A 19,805-nucleotide genomic window follows, 5' to 3' on the forward strand; every position below is an offset into this window, starting at 1 on the left:
GGAACATTTTTCCCACTGATCACCAATGTAAGGAACATTCTTCCCACTGATCACCAATGTAAGGAACATTCTTCCCACTGATCACCAATGTAAGGAACATTCTTCCCACTCATCACCAATGTAAGGAACATTCTTCCCACTGACCACCAATGTAAGGAACATTCTTCCCACTGATCACCAATGTAAGGAACATTCTTCCCACTGATCACCAATGTAAGGAACATTCTTCCCACTGATCACCAATGTAAGGAACATTCTTCCCACTGATCACCAATGTAAGGAACATTCTTCCCACTGATCACCAATGTAAGGGACATTCTTCCCACTGATCACCAATGTAAGGAACATTCTTCCCACCAGTGGCGGCCCGTCCATAGGGGGCGCCACTTCCCCCCCTCCTGTAGTCATAAAAAAAAAAAAAAAAAGGGCCCTTTAGGTCATTAAGAATGTCGTTCTGCAGTGCTGCGCAGCCCCCTCTGGCTCTCGCAAATAACATACATTCATGCATTGCATGAATGTATGTTATTGTGGCCAGCTACCGCTGGTCTATTCAGATAACCAGGCATAGGGTGCCGGTTACCTAAATAACGGCAGCTGGTTGGCTGTGCGGCAGCGCCTATCAGAGCCAGCGGCTCTGATAGGCTTTCCGAGTACAGCCCCTCGGCTCCCGGATGTCTTATCCTCGGAACGCACGGGGGAAGCATCCCTTGGATAAGACTGACAGCCGTCTCAGCCAATCAGGTTCACCGATTCTGGTTATCGGTAACCCCATTGGCTGAAGCGTCATCGAGGGCGGGAGAGGACATCGAGGGACGTGGAAGCAGAAAGGTAAGTGCATTTTACAGGGCACAGCGGCGACAATGGGCACAGAGGCGACAAAGGGCACAGTGGCATCAATGGGTACAGTGGTGACAAAAGGCACAGTGGCATCAATTAACCTCTTGACCACCGCCCCATGTCAAAAAGACGTCCTCCTTTTTAAAGTTGAATATCTCGATAACGGCAGCAGCTGCTGCCACAACCGAGATATTCATCTTTTCAGGGGGCGGTGGTGTACACGATAACGGCGGTCTCCGCGGCGGATTCGCCGCGAGATCGCCGTTATCGGTGGCGGGAGAGGGGCCCCCCCCCCCTCCCGCCGCTCTCCCGCGCCCTCCGCCGCTTACCGGAGCCGTCGGTAGCGGCGGAGGGGATCCGATGTGTCCGGCAGCTGAGCGGGGACGGAACTGAAGGAGAAATCTCCTTCACCCGTCCTCCTAGCTCTGCTGGGCGGAAGTGACGTCAAAACGTCAGTCCCGCCCAGCCTCTTAAAGAAACATTTTTTTTTTTGTCATTTGAAAAAATGACATTTTTTTTTTTTTTTTTGCATTTAAGTCTAATTATGAGATCTGAGGTCTTTTTGACCCCAGATCTCATATTTAAGAGGACCTGTCATGCTTTTTTCTATTACAAGGGATGTTTACATTCCTTGTAATAGGAATAAAAGTGATCAATTTTTTTTTTTTTTCAGTGTAAAAAATTATAAAACTAAATAAAAATAAATAAGAAAACCAAAAAAAATTTTTTTAAAGCGCCCCGTCCCGACGAGCTCGCGCGCAGAAGCAAACGCATACGCGAGTAGCGCCCGCATATGAAAACGGTATTCAAACCACACAAGTGAGGTATCGCCGCGATCGTTAGAGTGAGAGCAATAATTCTAGCCCTAGACCTACTCTGCAACTCAAAAAATGCAACCTGTAGAATTTTTTAAACGTCGCCTATCGAGATTTTTAAGGGTAAAAGTTTGACGCCATGCCACGAGCGGGCGCAATTTTTAAGCGTGACATGTTGGGTATCATTTTACTCGGCGTAACATTATCTTTCACAATATATAAAAAAATTGGGCAAAATGTATTGTTGTCTTATTTTTTAATTCAAAAAAGTGATTTTTATCCAAAAAAAGTGCGCTTGTAAGACCGCTGCGCAAATACGGTGTGACAAAAAGTATTGCAATGACTGCCATTTTATTCCCTAGGATGTCTGCTAAAAAAAAATATATAATGTTTGGGGGTTCTGATTAATTTTCTAGCAAAAAAATTGTGATTTTCACATGAAGGAGAGAAGTGCCAGAATTTACCTGGTGGGCAAGTGGTTAAAGAGCACAGTGACATGCATAGTGGCAACAATGGGCACAGTGGTGACAAAGGGCATAGTGGCGACAATGGGCACAGTGGCAACAATTAAAGGGCACAGTGACATGCACAGTGGCAACAATGGGCACAGTGGTGACAATTAAAGGGCACAGTGGTAACAATTGGCACAGTGGCGACTATTGAGGGGCACAGTGGCTGTGTTTGATGGCATGGCACAGTGACTGCATTTGATGGCATGGTACAGTGGCTGCGTTTGATGGCATGGAACAGTGACTGCGTTTGATGGCATAGCACAGTGGTGCGAATTGATGGCATAGTGACTGCATTTGATGGCATGGTACAGTGGTGATAATTGATGGCACAATGGCTGCGTTTGATGGCATGGCACAGTGGTGACAATTGATGCCACAGTGGCTGCATTTGATGGCATGGCACAGTGGTGACAATTGATGGCATGGCACAGTGGTGACAATTGATGGTACAGTGGCTTTATTTGATGGGCACAGTGAGGAGGCCCCCCCCCCCCCAAAAAAAAATTTGAGCACCAGCCGCCACTGCAGCAGTTGTAAGCTCTGGTCACAGAAGGAAGGCCTATAATAAATACCATGTAGTCTATGCTCTCAGAGGTGAGGGCACACAACCCAATCTACCACGTGTCCTCTCTCAATCCCATCCGCATGGGCAAGCGCGGCGCGTGATGAGGTCATCTATGAAGCGACTGCGCTCGTACGGAAATGTGTGACCGTGCCGCCCCCTGTTAAGCCTGAATGCACCGATAGGTGGCGTGCTAGATACCCAGTCCCCGGCCAGGCTCCAGAGACGAACTAACTGGGATAGGAGCAGCGGCAGCAGAGCGGTGTGGTGGTGCGGAGAGCTGTTGTAGTCGGGTGAGCCCGAGCCTCACACAAGGAGACATGCTGAGTCTTCTCAATAGGCTGGGCTCTTTCTTCTGGAGGAGTGTGGAAACCGAGGAGGAGAAAATACATTTCTCTGGTAGGTATGGCCATCAGTCCTGAGAGAATTAGAGGCCTAATAGAGTGCGTGTCCATGAGTGGGTGGTCATGTGACCTCTGATATAACCAAAGGGCCATGCAGGGAATAGAATGGTAGAGAAAGCTCTCAGATATTGCAGACATGCACCAGGAAAAGGCATGCTGTGATGGTAAAGCCAGCAAATATATTGGAGGACAGATCTTTCCAAGCAAGGTCCTATAGAACCAGAAGGTTCTCCCAGAGGTCCTTTAGCTGTGCTAACTCACCCCCATCTGATGGTGCTTGCATAATAGATCCAAGGGCCAATGCCACTTGCCAGAGCCAGGGCCATGGTGCCAATTTTTAAAATGGTTCTACAAGCAGAAGTGTTTTTTTTTCCTTAACCACTTGCCTACTGGGCACTTTTACCCCTTTCCTGCCCCGGCCAATTTTCAGCGTTGTCACCCCTTTAAAGATAATTGTGCAGTCACTGTACCCATATGACATTTTTATATATATTATTTTTTTTCTCACACAAATAGAGCTTTCTTTTGGTGGTATTTAATCACCACTAGGTTTTTTATTTTTTGCTAAACAAATGGAAAAAAAAGACCGAAAATTGTGAAAAAAGAAAAACATTTTTCACAGTTTGTTATAAAATTTAGCAAACGGGTAATTTTTCGCCTTTACTGATGGGCACTGGTAGGTAAAACTGAAGGGCACTGAGAGGCAGCACTGGTTGGTACTGCACTGATAATCGGTGCCCTGATTCTTAGTGCCGATGTCCCCTTTAACACAAGCTGGTTATCGGCTTTCTTCTTCTCTCCTCACAGTCAGCGTGCGGAAAGAAAACCCAATAACTGTCTTGTGTTTACATCTGGTGATCAGCTGTTATTGGCTGACTGCTGATCACGTGGTAAAGGGCCACTGTGATTGGTTGTTTACCTTAATCTATGATCAGCTGAGTCCAAAGGACTTGGCGATCACAGAGCGCACTTCAGGGGGCACGGAGGTAGTGCAGTCACAGGAAGACGCCCTCCTGGCAAGATAAGCTTGTGCTGTAGTCATCTTTCAGCTATAGCGCGGATGGGAAGGGGTAAAGAGTAACTCCACTTTCTTGTAAAAATAAATGGCAACTAAAAAAAACATATATAATTGTGATTCAAGTCATATTGTAATTGAATGTTATTAAAAATTACCTTTCATTTTCCATCTGCAGCTCTGTAATTTTTGTGAAAAATGCAATGTGGCTGTATGGAGGTATTCTGTACACAGAAAATATACAGAACGTCACCCGGAAACATAATTTCCTGCTTGTGTGATTGGCTTGCTGATTTTTCCAGATGTCTGCACTAACATACAAGTCAGATTTCAGTCATCTCCTGCAACATAAATATTTTTGGCGAGATACTCCCAATAGGAAATCATGTCTAAAGGGATGCAGATCCTGACACTTTCCTCATTAGGGCCCTACAGGTGCATCAGCAGCTACAAAAAGTGTAGCTGCTGACTTAATAAACACACACTCCCCTGTCCCACAATCCAGCAATGCAGCCTCCCGAACCCTTGTTTCTCTCCCTTGCCTCCCATCGCTAGTGTGGGCAGCCGGGTGGGCACGTGCGAGGTGCTCTGCATGTCCTGAATGGCCGGGCAATCTTCTGGGACCTGTGACGTGTCCCAGAGGGTTGAAGGGAGAGATAAGAACTTCTGCTTGGGCAGCCTAGGTGGCCCGAGCGCAAGTGGGATCTGGTGGGTGCCTGTCAAAACTAGGTATCCTTCACCCACCCACCACAAAGAAATGACATGCCAAACGTTTCACATGATGTCCTGGGCTTGCACTAGGGCTACAGCTACAGGCACCATTCAGGTATAATTTTTTTAAGACGATTCCCTGCACCGTAAGAACAATCATAGTGACTGTTCAGCCACTTGATTGTTCTTACAGGTTCACCACCCTGGTGCTTCTACTGACTCGCCCATGGGATCAGCGAGCCAGAGAAGGAACCTGCGGGCGCCGGAAGTTAGCCATAGAGAATACCGAGGAACAGATGGTCCCCAGCAGTCTCTGATGTCACGTCTGTGCCGACGAAAGTAAACATTACCGGGGACTCTGCTGTTAAGGCCGAGATAAATTTTGCGCCGCATACTAGCTCATTATGAAATACTTACCTTAGAACAGGGGTGCCCAACCTTTTGAAGAGCAAGGGCCACTTAAGCAACTTGGTAACCATTCGTGGGCCACAATGAGCGGAGCGGGCGGATGACAGGTCACGGCTACTCTATAGGCCCTCCGATCCGCCCAGAAGAAAGGGGAAGAATTCCCTTCTGTTTTTCGGATTGGAGGTAGGCGGGCGTAAATGGACATCTGTCGCTCTATTGCAGTGAATTGAGGGTCCTATTTGGTCGGGCTGATCGTGTGAAAGGGGCCTAAGACTGCTTTCACACTGATGTGCTGCGGTTTACCCACACTGCGGGTGCAGCGTAGTGCACCCACGTCTATCCTGCTGGTTAGCTGAACTTTGCCATAGACTTCACCTGTGGCAAAAGCCAGCGCTGTAGAGGAGGCATCGGCTTGTGGGGCTCTGCTCCGCAGCCGCTTTCTTCCTCTACCACCAGCTTCATTCAAAGCACTGATGCTTTGGTATGACGGGTCGGCAACCTGCGATCTAGGCTTGCCAACCCACCATTCCAGAGCAGGAAGTCACGGGATACATCAGAGGGCTCCGCGGGCCACTGGTTGACCACCCCTGCCTTAGAACAAGGCATCGGTAACTTGCCTGGTCTACGCCGAAGTAGCTGTCATGTTGCCTCGGCGTGTCTTCCAGGTATCGCGGCTCCAGCGCTGTGAGTGGCCGGAGCCACGATGTCGTCACTCCCGCGCATTCGCAAGGCCCGCCGTTTGCCGGGTCTTCAGCCGAGAATTCCCTGTGCGCGTGCGCCACCGCAATCAGTGGCTCATTGCGAGGGGAATATCTCCTAAACCGTAAAGGTTTAGGAGATATTTTTTTACCTACAGCTAAGCCTTATAGGCTTAGCTGTAGGTAAAAGTACAAAAAAAAGACTATACAACCACTTTAAACAACGTTCAAACCACACATGTGAGGTGAACGTTGGAGAGAGAGCAATAATTCTAGCTCTAGACCTCCTCTAACTCTAAACAGGTAACCTGTAAAAAAAAATGTAAAGCACCACCTATGGAGATTTTTAAGTACCGAAGTTTCTGCGCCATTCCACGAGTTGGCGCAATATTAAAGCGTGAGGTATCTATTCGACATAACATCATCTGTCACATTATATGAAAAAAATGGTAACTTTACCGTTTTGTATTTTTATTAATGAAAGGGTTTTTTTTCCCCCAAAAATATTGCATTTGAAAAATTGCTGCGCAAGTATTGTGTGACACAAAAAGTTGAAATGGCCGCCATATTTTTCCCTAGGTTCTCTGCTATAAAAAATATATATAATTTAGGGTTCTGAATAATTTCCTAGCAAAAAAAATATGATTTATATATGTAGGAAAGGAATGCTGGAATTTGACTGGTATGGAAGTGGTTAAGACCCAGTGATGTCATCATTGGGTCTCTGTGCAATACTGGTGGAGGGAGCCATCAGAGGGATGTGCATATCTTTCTATAAATATTCCAGTACCCTGCCTCAGTACTTCTCAAGAGTAATTTTTTTTTTTTATGTCACAATGTAGAGTATAAGAGTTCCTATCATCTGTGCCCAGTCTTGCCACACAGAGTTAATCCAGCTCTGAGCAATCCTCTTTTATTGTTCAGTGAAAATTAACAGACTTCCAGATGAAACCCTGTCTAAATTCAAAGTCCATTCCTCTCTCCTTGCTTTGAGTGACAGGTTATTTACATATCTAGCTTGGACATGTTTATCATATGTTATGTTATGTTTATCATAATATGAGGTGATCCACAGTATAAGGCCCCATTTACACGGACAGATCGTTCAGGTCCGCCTGTCAGTTTTAAACGGCCGCTCCATGCATCCCTATGGAGCGTCGGATGTCAACGGAGACATGTCCGCTGACATCCGATCTGCTAAAAACAGACGTATAGGGGGCACGTCCCCATCCGTCCATATCGGATCGGGTAAGATCTGATGAAAACGGACATGCTGTCCGTTTTCATGAGATCGCTCCATAGGAGACAGCTATGCCCGACAAGCCTCTCCCCGCTCAGTGAGCAGAGAGGAGCTTGTCATCCGTGGGCTCAGCGGAAGTCTGCGGACTGATCTCCCACTGAGCTGGCGGGAGCAGGCGGACTCCGTAGCAACGGAGTCCGACTCGTATGAATGAGGCCTAAAAAGTGAGAAAACCTCCCCTCCCCCACATAACACATCCTGTAATATACAATGACCTGTGGATCACCTCCTATTATGATAAACATGTTCAAGCTTGATATGTAAATAACCTGTCACTCAAAGCAAGGAGAGAGGAAGGCTCCATTCACACCTAGGCGTATTTACGCCTGACGCCCGATATGCTGGAGGGGAGAAATACCATTGCCCTCTATGGAGATGGTTCACATGTCCACGCCGAAACGCCGAACGCCTGAAGCTCAAAACAAGTCCCGGACCCTTTTTTTCAGGCGGCTTCGGCGTTCGGCATAGGGGATGTGGACCTGGGGGTTAAAATCGCAGTGTTTTGTCGCCGCAAATCGCGGTACAAAACGCAGCAATTTGTCGCCGCAATTCGCGGGACGAAACGCCGCGATTAGGTGTGAATGCAGCCGAAAGGACTTTGTATTTAGACAGGGTTTTATCTGGAAGTCTGTTAATTTTCGCTGAACAATTAAAGAGGATTGCTCAGAGCTGGATTAACTCGGTGTGGCAAGACTGGGCACAGATGATAGGAAATCATATACTCTACATTGTGACATCAAAAGTAAAAGTTAGGCTGGGTTCACATATATGTGAATTTGGATGCGGATCCAATTCGAGTGACAGGCTCTCAATGAAGCTGGTTCACACAGGTCCGGAGTGGCTGCCGAGTGGATTTCAAAGGGGGTCCTGTGCATGTTTGGGTCTGGTTCAGGTGCGTTTTCAGGCAATAACTCGGACCTGACCTGGTGTACAGACACACACCGGACCCCAGGCACGAACCCACAGCCGCACATATGTGATATGCAATCTGCTATCATACGCTAGAAATGCTGTCCATCCTCTTCTCTACAAAACTGACTGCCATCCACTTCTGTGCAAAACTATCTTTTAGCCATTTCTATGCAAAACCTGCTATGAATCGCATCCTATGTGAACTGTTAAATCAGAATGCCCCTATACTTTATGCTGTGCGAGTTTGGAGTGCATTGCTCTAAACTCGTGCAGGACCTTTTTCTTCAACCAGATCATAAATGTGAACGTCCGTCGTTGAAAATACATTGTTTTCTGATGCCATGCGAATCTATCCCTATTCAGATCACATCTGATTTGCATCAGTGTGAACCAGGGTAAGACTCCATTCACACCTGGGCGTTTTGGGATTGCGGCAGAATCGCTGCAATTTTGCCTGCAGTCTCTAAACGCACAACAATCGCAAAATGCAGGTTCAGGTGTCGTTATTTTCAATAGCACCTAAAACGCGGTGCAGAATTTGCCGCACAATTTATCGTGCAGCAATCGCTGCAAATTGTATCGCTTGAAGCTTGTCACCTAAAAAAGGAGCAAGAGCTTCTCTTGTGCGACAAGCTTCATGCAATGTAATTTGCTGCAATTGGCACGTGATAAATTGCAGCAAATCTGCATCGCATTTTACGATTGTAGTGCATTTTGAGATCGTGGGCAGAAACGCAGCAATTCTACTGCAATCTCAAAACACCCAGGTGTGAATGGAGCCTCCTTTGAAAAAAGTGACAGAACTGAGCAAATGAATGGTCCGCATGTGTGAAGGGGGCCTAAGACCTCACCACTGCTTTTATGCATGTGGCTCTTGCAGCGTTATGGCAGGGAAAAAAAAGGTACGTGTAAACGCGTCCGAACACCTGTTGGGTGCGTATAACGCTTGAGCATTAATTAATTTCAGTGGCCAGGATAGATTATTATTCTGGTCAAGGAAATTAATTAGTGCTCAAGTGCTTGACACTAGGGTTGTTCCGATGCCACTTTTTTAAGACTGAGTACAAGTACCGATACTTTTTTTTCAAGTACTCGCCGATACCAAATGCCAATACTTTTTTTTAATCTCATGTGAAAGCGGCACACGTGTCAGTATGTTTGTTTTTGTTTTTTTTACAATTTTTTTTTTTTAATAATGCTTTCTTTTTTTTAATGGGGGGGACCGTGTCAGTGTGTTTTTTTTTTTTTCTTTATTTTTTTTTTATTCTTTTCATTTATTTTTAATTTTTCTGACATCTTCCCTTTGAGACAGGGACTAGGGACACATGTTCCCCAGTCCCTTTCTCAGCAGCATTAGCTGCGCTGAAAATGAATGGAGTGAAGACAGCGTCTTCTCTTCATTCATAAACTGAAACATTTGTAAACACAGGTTACAATGTTTCAGTTATGTGAATGGACAGAGTCAGTGATCACTGACTCTGTCCATTCGGAGCAGTAAGGAGCCGGATTTACCGGCTCCTACCCTGCTCTCCATCCTGACATTTCCAGGGGGTGGAGGAGGAGCACGGAAGGGGAGAGAAACACGGCGGGATACGCAGCAAGATACACGGCGGCATACACAACGGCTTTCAGCTGCTTTAAAATCAGTGGTGATCGGTGCTTGTAACTTCCCTACGCACTGATCACCGCCGACAGTACAAGTATCGGATGAAGCATCGGGAGCATTTGCCCGAGTACAAGTACTCGGGCAAATGCTTGGTACCGGTCCCGAAACCGATACTAGTATCGGGACAACCCTACTTGCCACGCATCTAGGAGAGATGGCCAAAGCGTCCAGAGTGCATGAGGCCTTAAACCAAATGTAACCCAACTAAAGTGATCGTAAAGTCCTGTTATTTAAAAATAAAAAATAAATAAAATGTTATACTCGCCTCCTTTGTGCAGTTGGGTTTTGCACAGAGCAGCCCGGATCCTTCTAAAAATAAAAAAACTTTAACATATACTGTATATGCAATAGTGGTGTGACTCTTCAATAATCCAAAGTCCTATACCACAGTATTCAAAGAAAATCCCAGAGGGCAACTGTGTTTCTGCAAAATTTCCACAGCATGAGTGAGAGTAGAAGTCTAGAGGTCTTTCTGAGCGTGAGTATGGTACAATGCCCATACAGCATGTGGCCCTCCAGCTGTTTAGAAATGACAAGTCCCATGAGGCATTGCAAAGCAGTAACAAGCATGACTTTCAAAGTCAGAAGCATGATGGGACTTGTAGTTACGCAACAGCTGGAGAGCCACAGGTTGAGTACCCATGCCAGATACTCATACAGGATTAAAGGGGTTGTAAAGGTTTGTTTTTTTATTTTCTAAATGGGTTCCTTTAAGCTAGTGCATCGTTGGGTTCACTTACCTTTTTCCTTCGATTTCCCTTCTTAATGTTTTTTTTCTTTGTCTGAATTTCTCACTTCCTGTTTCTCCTCAGTAAGCTTTCCGCCATCATCCGAGCGGTGGTTAGTCAGCCAGAACCGCTTACTGAGGAGGAACAGGAAGTGAGAAATTCAGACATAGAAATTTTTTTTTTTTAGAAGGGAAATCGAAGGAAAAGGTAAGTGAACCAACAATGCACTAGCTTAAAGGAACCTATTTAAAAAATAACCTTTACAACCCCTTTAATGAATGAATCACAACCGCCTCAACCACTTCCAATGGCACATTTGTTCAGTTCCTAGTTGTAAAATGTGCACATGTATTTTTAGTTCTACTTTTATTATTGGCATTGCTAGTAAAAATGATACCATGTATGCCATAACCTCACCTGTGTGGCAAGTATGCAAAGTTTGGAATTCTAGTGCAGAGTTCTGGGTGTTTAAAACTGAAAAAAAAAAAAAAAAGAATGCAAGTTCTTTATCTTTTGATTGTGCATTTGATTTATTTTACATAATTTTCTTTATCTGTACAGATGCTGAATTTGTGAGGTATACGGATGGAGTAGTTACATGCTTTTGCAATGATTATGGAATGATTAATGATCAGATCTGTTTCACAACTGATGAAGTGATTAGTCGAGAACCTTTAAGTGTTGGTCAGAAAGTTAGTGTTGCTTACGAAGAGGACAAAACATCTGGTGGTTGGAAAGCAATTAAGGTAAGGCTTTAACAGATACTTTATAAGAATACAGTTTTGGAAATAATATCTTTGTTCGACAATGTGGTCTATATAAAAAAACAGCAGTATGGTCATACAGTGTACTTTACGCTATGTGCATTGTGCTCCGCTGGCTTCAGGAATGGATCAGGAGTTTGTATTTGGGGGGGGGGGGGAGAATGTCACATATCTCTTCCTATCTTTCACATTAATCATTATGTTCTGCTTTATACAGAACCCCTTAGGATACTGAAGGTTGCATACTACAGCCTGCATTTTATGAATGGCCAGGCCAAGGTTTGCAGTAGTACTACGAAATATATTATAGAGCAGATTGAGATGTCTACCCTCTTATAAATGAGCCCCTTTAAAAGTTGGGCTGCTTAGAAGTGAAGATGGCAGAATGTGTGGAGTCTTCAGGCTTGTCCTGTGGCCATCAGGATGAGGCCTGGTCCAACCTCACGGGTCACGTAATTACTTCCGGAGAACACTTCCGGGAGGAGGGTCAGACAGGGAGAACAAAGGCTGATTGGGCTACGCGCTCGGATCCACTGCTTCTTCTATTGGCCAGTGGCTCCGAGCGCGTAGCCCAGTCAGCCTTTGTTCTCCCTGTCTGACCCTCCTCCCGCCATACCCCTACTTGTACATGCACTTTGTATCTGTTACCTCTCCTATCTAATAGATTCACACTGACTGTGGGAATGAAATGGTGCAAGTTTCAGCACGATTTCATTCCTGCATGTCAGTCCCGACTTCGGGGGCAATTTCAGAGACCTCTGTGCGGGTTTTTGTACAGATGTAAATGTAAATGAAAATCGCACCCTGAAATCGCCAAAAGTAGTACAGAAACTACTTTTGGGAATCAGTGCAGTGCCGCAAATGTGACGTTGCATCGTTTGGGACGGTGCCATTGCTGGCAATTGCTGCTGATTTGGCATGCGATTTCACATGTCAAATCGAATTTCTAAATCGTATCAATGTGAACCAGGGCTAAAATTAGAAGATTAAGGCCCCATGCACACGAGACGCTATTACAAACGCCTCTAATTTCAGCTTTTCAAAGGCAAAAACCGGCATTTAAAACGCCCGTTTTTGCCGCGAATTGCGCAGCGTTTTACCGCGATTTGCGGCGTTTTACCGCGATTTGTGGCTGTCAGTGTTTATCCCCAAAACACTGTAGACCCTCCCCAGGCTCAGAATCAAACAATTTGTGCCGCGGTTTGCGGCGTTTAGCGGCGTTTTGCCGCGTTTAGCAGCGTTTTGCCGCGATTTGCGTCTAAAACGCAAAAGCTGAAAGCTTCTGAACCCAAAATTTTGGGTTTAGAAAAACGGCCCTAAACCCAACTGCTTTGAAACGCCAAAAAATGTGATCGTGTGCATGGACACATAGGATAACATTAAATGTGTTCAGGGGCAGTTGAAAAAAACGCCCAAATGCCTCTGAACTCGAGTTTAGCAGCGTCTCGTGTGCATGGGGCCTTAGATGGACTTGACTAACAAATTAAAGCCAAACTCCAGCTAACCATCCCTTTTTTGGGATAAAGGTTTTCTATAAATGAATACAGGCTGTGATTGTAAGCTCCCTTGTCAATGTTAAATGGTTTTATAAGTCCAGCTTGTCTTTTGATAACTGTAAAAAAATCGCTGTCTTTTTTTTCTTTTCTTTTGAAGATATGCAGGGGATGGATTTTCACGATTTCTGCCTTTTCCTCCAAGGCCTTGTTCACATTGGTTATGATGCCCATATAGTGTGAATTGGCTGTTTCTAGATGCTGTGTAGGGATGAGCTTCGTATTCGAGTGGAACTCATGTTCGACTCAAACATCGTATTTTCGATCGTTCGTCGAATTACGAAAGTTTTGGGTCGCGCCAAATTCGAGTTACGTTTCACAGACCATAATTCACTGCGACATCGCTGGCTGATGATTGGCCAAGCATGCACTATGACCCGCATGCTTGGCCAATCGCCGCTTGCAAAAAACGGAGAGCCATAATTGGCCAAAGCCAGGGTGGCTATGGCCAATTATGGCTCATGGGGTTTAGTACACGCCCCACACTATAAAAGGCCGCCTGCAGGTCGGCCTTGTGTAGTGTGTTGTGGTGGTTAAGAGAGGACAGAGTCATTTTTTGCAGGTAGATAAAGCAGGCAGGCTAGTCGGTTAATGTTACAGTGTGTAGAGGATATATATACACCCCAGGTGTTGTACATATATTTATACACTGTATAGTTCAGCTAGATCAGTTCTTCCTAATTTACTGGCAGGCAGGTGATTGTGCTAGCAGTATTCTTACGTGGTTTGTTGCCTGTGTTCTCTGTAGTTTGCACCTAAAGCTACTTGGTGTGTACTGGCCGTGTGCTCTGTAGTTTGCACCTAAAGCTGCTTGGTGTGTACTGGCCGTGTCCTCTGTAGTTTGCACCTAAAGCTGCTTGGTGTGTACTGGCCGTGTGGTCTGTAGTTTGCACCTAAAGCTACTTGGTGTGTACTGACTGTGTGCTCTGTAGTTTGCACCTAAAGCTACTTGGTGTGTACTGGCCGTGTGCTCTGTAGTTTGCACCTAAAGCTACTTGGTGTGTACTGACCGTGTGCTCTGTAGTTTGCACCTAAAGCTACTTGGCGTGTACTGGCCGTGTGCTCTGTAGTTTGCACCTAAAGATTTAGGAGTCCTGAAAAAAACGACCGTTTTTAAAACTTTTTTTACATTGATACATGTTTCTTCGGGCAAGACCCGGGTTCTCAAAGACGTTTTACGACAATAACTTGAATATTAGGCATTAAAATTAGCACTTTTGAATTCGAACGTTCGAAGGTTCTGGTGCGAACTGAACAGGGGGGTGTTCAGCTCATCCCTAGTGCTGTGTGTGGGCAGCCCATTAAAGTCTATTAGGATGTAGTGGCTGCACAAATGGAGCCGTTCATCCTAATGTGACAGGTGTGTGTGGGTGCAGGTAAGTGGCCCTGAATGTACACTGCCAGCTTTGAAAGACTTCAATGGGCTGTCTACAGAGGCAGCACCTGGAAGTGAGACGCTGCAAAAAACGGCCTGTTCATGCTAAAGCCTAAACGCATTTGTGAAAGGCGTCTAAAACTTTGCACATTTTTGGTCTGATCACGGTTTAAACTGGTTCAGCAATACTTTGGCTAATGAAATTGAGACTTGAGTCTCCATTCATAAAGGTGCATCTCATAGTTACATTAGGTTAAAAAGACCATCTAGTTCACCCAATAAGGCTTAATATACACGGGACGTTTTTAAAACCACTCTTGAATGATTTAACTTGACAGACAGTAACCCACGTTTAAAAACTTCTGTTTTGCAGCGTTTACATGCCGTTTGCGTTTTTTTTAGACGCATTTTTTTTTCTTTGCAAATAGTCAACAATGTATCTAAATTAAAGGCCTGTAAACTAATTGCGGCTAAACACAAGTTACTGCGTTTACAAGCATTTGGCGTTTTCAAATGTCTCTGAACATCTGTCCTGAACACCTTTTTTTTTTTTATTTATTTTTTTTTTTTTCCCAACTGCCTAAAAACGAGTATACATAACCCTGTGTACATATGCTTTGTTTTATTTTATTTTTTGCTGAATTTTGCCCCCCTTACAAACTGGTATCAGCTAATTGGACAGTCGCATAGCTGCCTCTTAGGCTGCATTCACACCTGAGCGTAGCGTTTTCCGCGATTTTTGCAGCGATTTTTGCTGTTTTTTACCGCGATTTTGGACAGGTCCTAGGGTCACCAATGTTAAAAGCAGAAAAACGCCCAAATCTGCCTAAAAGTCCCAGAACTTGTTTGAGCTTCAGGCGTTTTGGAACTTCTGGCTTCAGGCGTTTTGGAGTGGAGATGTGAACCATCTCCATTGAGAATAATGTATTTTTTCCCCTCCAGTGTTTTGTAGCTTCAAGCTACAAAACGCTCAGGTGTGAATGGGGTAAATACAAATGCTCAAAAACGCCCAAACCGCCCAATTTGCGTGACAAAAAAGGGTCCGGAACTTGTTTGAGCTTCAGACGTTCGGCGTCAGGCATTTTGGAGTGGAGATGTGAACCATCTCCATAGAGAATAATGTATTTTTTCCCCTCTAGAGTTTTGGAGCGTCGCGCTTCAGGCGACAAAACGCTCAGGTGTGAATGGGGCCTAATAGAAACTTTTGCACTTTAAAAGTGACTTGATGTGTCTAAACACAGCAACCCTTAGAACATGTATAATAGTGCTGTTGATTTGGAGAATGTGATAAATGATATTTTTTCAATAATTGTCACTAAATGCTACATGGGGTAAGGTAAGTCATTCAGTTTTGTCTGACTACGGCTCTTTATGTGGGTGGGGTTTAAAGGCTCTGTTTTGCACTTCAGACAGGCTGCTCCCAAGGTTACAGCTGATTCATCACTTGGGGAAAGAGCAGCTTAATTTTGCCTGTGAAGAGCTGTATTTCTTCTCCTTGCTCATTAAAAATTAGTATAGATCTGTTTTATTGGTACTACAATCAGGTGGGTATTGCTTTTTGTTTTTGAGAATGTTTTTTTATATTTGTATTAGAAAAAAAATATCTAATCTACACACACTGATTATTATTTTTATTTTTTTAACTTGAGGCCCGAATAATTAATGCAAACAGACACATATCAGGGAGCTAATCTATGGTTACAAGTGAGCTTTTAGATACTATTTACTGTAAAGGATTAAATGGATTTAACCACTTAAGCCCTGGACCATTTGGTTGGCTAAAGACCAGGCCTCTTTTTGCAATTCGCCACTGTGTCGCTTTAACTGACAATTGCGCGGACGTACGATGTGGCTCCCAAACAAAATTGACATCCTTTTTTTCCCACAAATAGAGCTTTCTTTTGGTGGTATTGCGGTTTTTATTTTTTGCGCTATAAACAAAAATAGTTTTTACTTTTTGCTATAATAAATATCCCCAAAAAATATAAAAAAAAAAGAAAAATAGTTTTTCTCAGTTTAGGCCGATTTATGTATTCTACATATTTTTGGTAAAAAAAATCAGTGCTATAAAAATGCACTAATTAAAACATTACACTGGCAGTGAAGGGATTAACCTGTAGGGAGCGCTGAAGGAGTTAAGTGTGACCTAGGGAGTGATTCTAACTGTTAGGGGGCGTGGCTTGCCGTGACACGTCACTGATCGCTGTTCCCGATGACAGGGAACAGACGATCAGTGATGTGTCGCTAGGAAGAACGGGGAGATGTGTTTACACTGACATCTCCCCGTTCTTCAGCTCTGTGACCCGAACGCGGGACACCGGCGGACATCGGGTCCGCGGGTCACGGAGCTCACAAAGGGGTCTGTCGACGTAAAAACTTGTGTGGCGGTCAGCAAGTGGTTTTGTTTTATTCCAAATACTTCCTTTCACTGCTATAAGTCGACTAGCTTGGCGAGCGAAAAAAAAATTCTAGTCATACTGGTGCAGTTCTGGTAGCAACCAGTCATGCTTCTTTCACTGAACATTACACCCGAAGTCCTGTTGCTATGTGCATCAGCTCCATGTTTGCTTTTGACCTAATCAGTTTCTTTATAAAAAAAAAAAAGTAACTGCATTTTTTTTTTTTTTGTAAATGTTCTTAGTTTGTTTTCCACCAGTTTGGAAATTGTCCTGTAATTGAAAGTGGAGAAAAAAAGCCATAGCTGTCAATCAACCATTTCCAAAAAGCGTTGGCATCCTATTGGACCTTTTTTTTATAGGTTTCATCTTCCCAAAGAAAAAATATCCCACTCTTCACAATTGCGCCTTGTTCATATTATCAGTTTTCAGCAGCATCTATATTTGTGAGAAGCTATTTTCAAGAATGAACTACATGAATGGCAAAATTAGAACCAAAATATCTGATGAGCAACATGAGAATTCATTGAGAATTGCTACTACATCCATCAAACCAGATATCGATGCACTCATTTATCGAAAAAAACGCATCAAATATTGCACTAGTTTTATGTTGCCCTCATTTTACTTTTTTTTTTTTTTTTTTTTTTTTTTTTTTTTTTTTCTTTTGTTTTTTTTATACCACCTCAGCTTATTTCCAATATACTAGAGACCTGCTCATGATCCGGTGCTTCTTGCGTCTCTATTTGCGGTTTGCATCATGTGTGGTATATATTATATTCACTATCTTTTTTTTTTTTTTTTTTTTTTTTTTTTTTTTACATACATGTGTATATATATTTAATATTTGCACCCCCCCTCCCTCCCCTCATGGCTCCCAGGGGTCCCCTGCCCGTCCTATGAATAAGATCAAAAGCAAGGTTGTAAATAAGTAATGGGGTTAGGAAGAAGACTAGTCCTCTTCTATTCGGGTAAGGGTATGAAAATGGGGAAAAATTGGTCAGATGTAGATAGGAGAGAAGCGGGGAAGGAAGGAAATATATTGTCTCGCATTAAAGTGAGAGAAAAAAGGGGGAAATTGGCGGACTCCCCGCTTAGTCAAACCCTTACTCTCTCCGCATAGCTCCATGTTTTTTTATATTCCTTCCATTTTCCCCACTTCTCCCTATGTTCGCTGTTCTTCTCCAGATAGCCATCCCTCAACTCCTCTAGTCTATATGTTTCCTCCACCGCGTCTATCCAACTCCAAATATGTGGGCTTTCCGTCTCCTGCCACTTCTTAGGGATAAGTCTCTTGGCAGCGTTTAAAAGGTGGGGGAGTAGGGACTGCTTGTATTTTTTTATGCCTTCTTGGCTGCAATGAAAGAGGATGGCCCATGGATCTTTCTTGATCTCCTCTCCCGTGACAATCTTTATTTGGCTCAATATTATGTCCCAATACGTTTGAATTTTGGGGCAATGCCACCATATATGGGCCATCGTACCTCTTTCTAGGCAGCCCCTCCAGCAGTCTGCGGTATAACCTTCTTTAAATTTGTTTACTTTGTCGGGGGTAATGTACCATCCTGAGAGGCACTTGTAATTTACTTCAGCTGTTCGTGTATCTATCGCAGAAGTGTGAGTTAATTGAGTGATCCTTGAAACAGTGTTAGTCCCCCTCGTGACCCCTAGTTCTCTTTCCCATTTATCTATAAAGGGTGCTTCGCCCCGGGTTCCCAATTTTACCAGTAGCCCGTACAATTTAGTGATTGTGCCCCTAGAATTTGTGGATTTACAAATTTTCTCAAGTGAAGTTAGCTCCGCCTCCGTCCGTAATGGGCGGGGGAGGTGCCGCACAAAGTGAGTCAACTGGAGATAATGCCACTCGTCCAAATTCCAATAGTCCGTTTTGGCTTTCAATTCTCCATAGGTCATTATCTCTCCATTTTTTATAATATCACCCAAGTGCACTGTGTTTCTCCTAATCCAGTTCCCTCCTATTTTTTTTTCCCCCGGTGGGAAATAAGAGTTTTCTTTTAGATTCATTAATGGGGAATTAAATTTCCCTTCTAATTGTGCCTGCGTCCTATCCCACATTCTTAAAGTGTCTCGTGTAATATCGTGTGTTTTGTGATCTAGTGCTCTATGTTGTGCAGGGACCCAAATAATATTATTCAGGTAATTGTTTGTTAGCGCCTTCTCTATTTGTACCCACCTTTTATCTATCCTATCCCTAGCCCACTCTACCGCCCGCGATAGAACCGCCGCCTTGTAATAACTTTTAATATCTGGGACTGCCAGGCCGCCAAGTGGCTTGCCTTGTTTTATTATGGAGAGGGATAGTCTATGCTTTTTATTTTTCCAAACATAATTTAGTAGCAGGGTGTTAAGGATCCTCAAAAATTGCTGGGGAAGAGCAATTGGGAGTAGTAAGAATTTGTATAGAATCTTGGGGACTACCACCATCTTCAACATGTTTATGCGTCCAAACCATGATATGGGTTTATTTATCGTTTTTTTTAATTCATTCTTGATCTCATTTAGTAAGGGAATATAATTTATTTTGTACATCTTCTGTATTGTATTGGCCAGTTTTATTCCTAGGTACTTGAGTTCTTTGGTCCAGGGGAACGCGCATACTTCCTTAACCAAATTTACCTCTCTTTTATTTAAATTAATGTTCAAGATCTCTGATTTGGTTACGTTAATTTTGAAGTTGGAGATAGCGCCGTATTGTTGCAGCACTCTAGAGAGCTTGGGGATAGATTTAACTGGGTTGGTTACATAAAATAATATATCGTCGGCGAAGGCCGATAGTTTATGTTCCTCCCCTTCCACTCTCACTCCGTTGATATCCGGATCGTTGCGAATGGTAGCCAGCAACGGCTCTAGGGATAGGATAAAGAGGAGGGGGGATAATGGACACCCTTGCCTCGTCCCGTTTTCCATCTCAAAAGGTTCTGATAGAGAGCCATTGATTTTTATTTGTGCGGTAGGGTGATGATATAATGTTTTAATCCAGCTAGACATCCTTCTTCCTATTCCCATCACAGTGAGGGTTTCCATCATGAGCCCCCAGTCTACCCTGTCGAATGCTTTTTCGGCATCAACTGACAGGAATAGACCCGGGGGCTCATTCTGCCTTATGGTCTGAAGCAAGAGGATTGCCC

General features: G+C 44.0%; 2 protein-coding genes across 8 annotated transcripts in view; one reads left to right on the forward strand and one right to left on the reverse strand.

Annotated features, from left to right (window-relative positions):
• Positions 1-2,823, reverse strand: part of MLC1 (modulator of VRAC current 1) — a 98,286-nt gene extending 95,463 nt beyond the window's left edge. For 5 of the 7 annotated variants that reach the window (XM_040343671.1, XM_040343670.1, XM_040343669.1 and 2 more), the window contains exon 1: positions 2,737-2,821. The gene's annotated coding sequence lies outside the window, so the exon portion shown is untranslated. Of the gene's footprint in view, positions 1-2,736 lie in introns of all 7 variants that reach the window. The other 2 variants (XM_040343668.1, XM_040343667.1) reach the window with 2 other exon arrangements.
• Positions 2,824-2,870: 47 nt separating this feature from the next.
• The window catches only part of MOV10L1 (Mov10 like RISC complex RNA helicase 1), a 189,141-nt gene continuing 172,206 nt past the window's right edge, over positions 2,871-19,805 (forward strand). Inside the window, exons 1-2 of the mRNA XM_040343664.1 lie at positions 2,871-3,125; positions 11,130-11,314. Of these exons, the coding sequence (XP_040199598.1) occupies positions 3,047-3,125; positions 11,130-11,314 (264 nt within the window). The 5' untranslated portion in view covers positions 2,871-3,046. The remainder of the gene's footprint in view (positions 3,126-11,129; positions 11,315-19,805) is intronic.

The sequence above is a fragment of the Rana temporaria genome, chromosome 3 (assembly GCF_905171775.1).
Source record: "Rana temporaria chromosome 3, aRanTem1.1, whole genome shotgun sequence".
In the NCBI taxonomy this organism is placed as follows: Eukaryota; Metazoa; Chordata; class Amphibia; order Anura; family Ranidae; genus Rana; species Rana temporaria.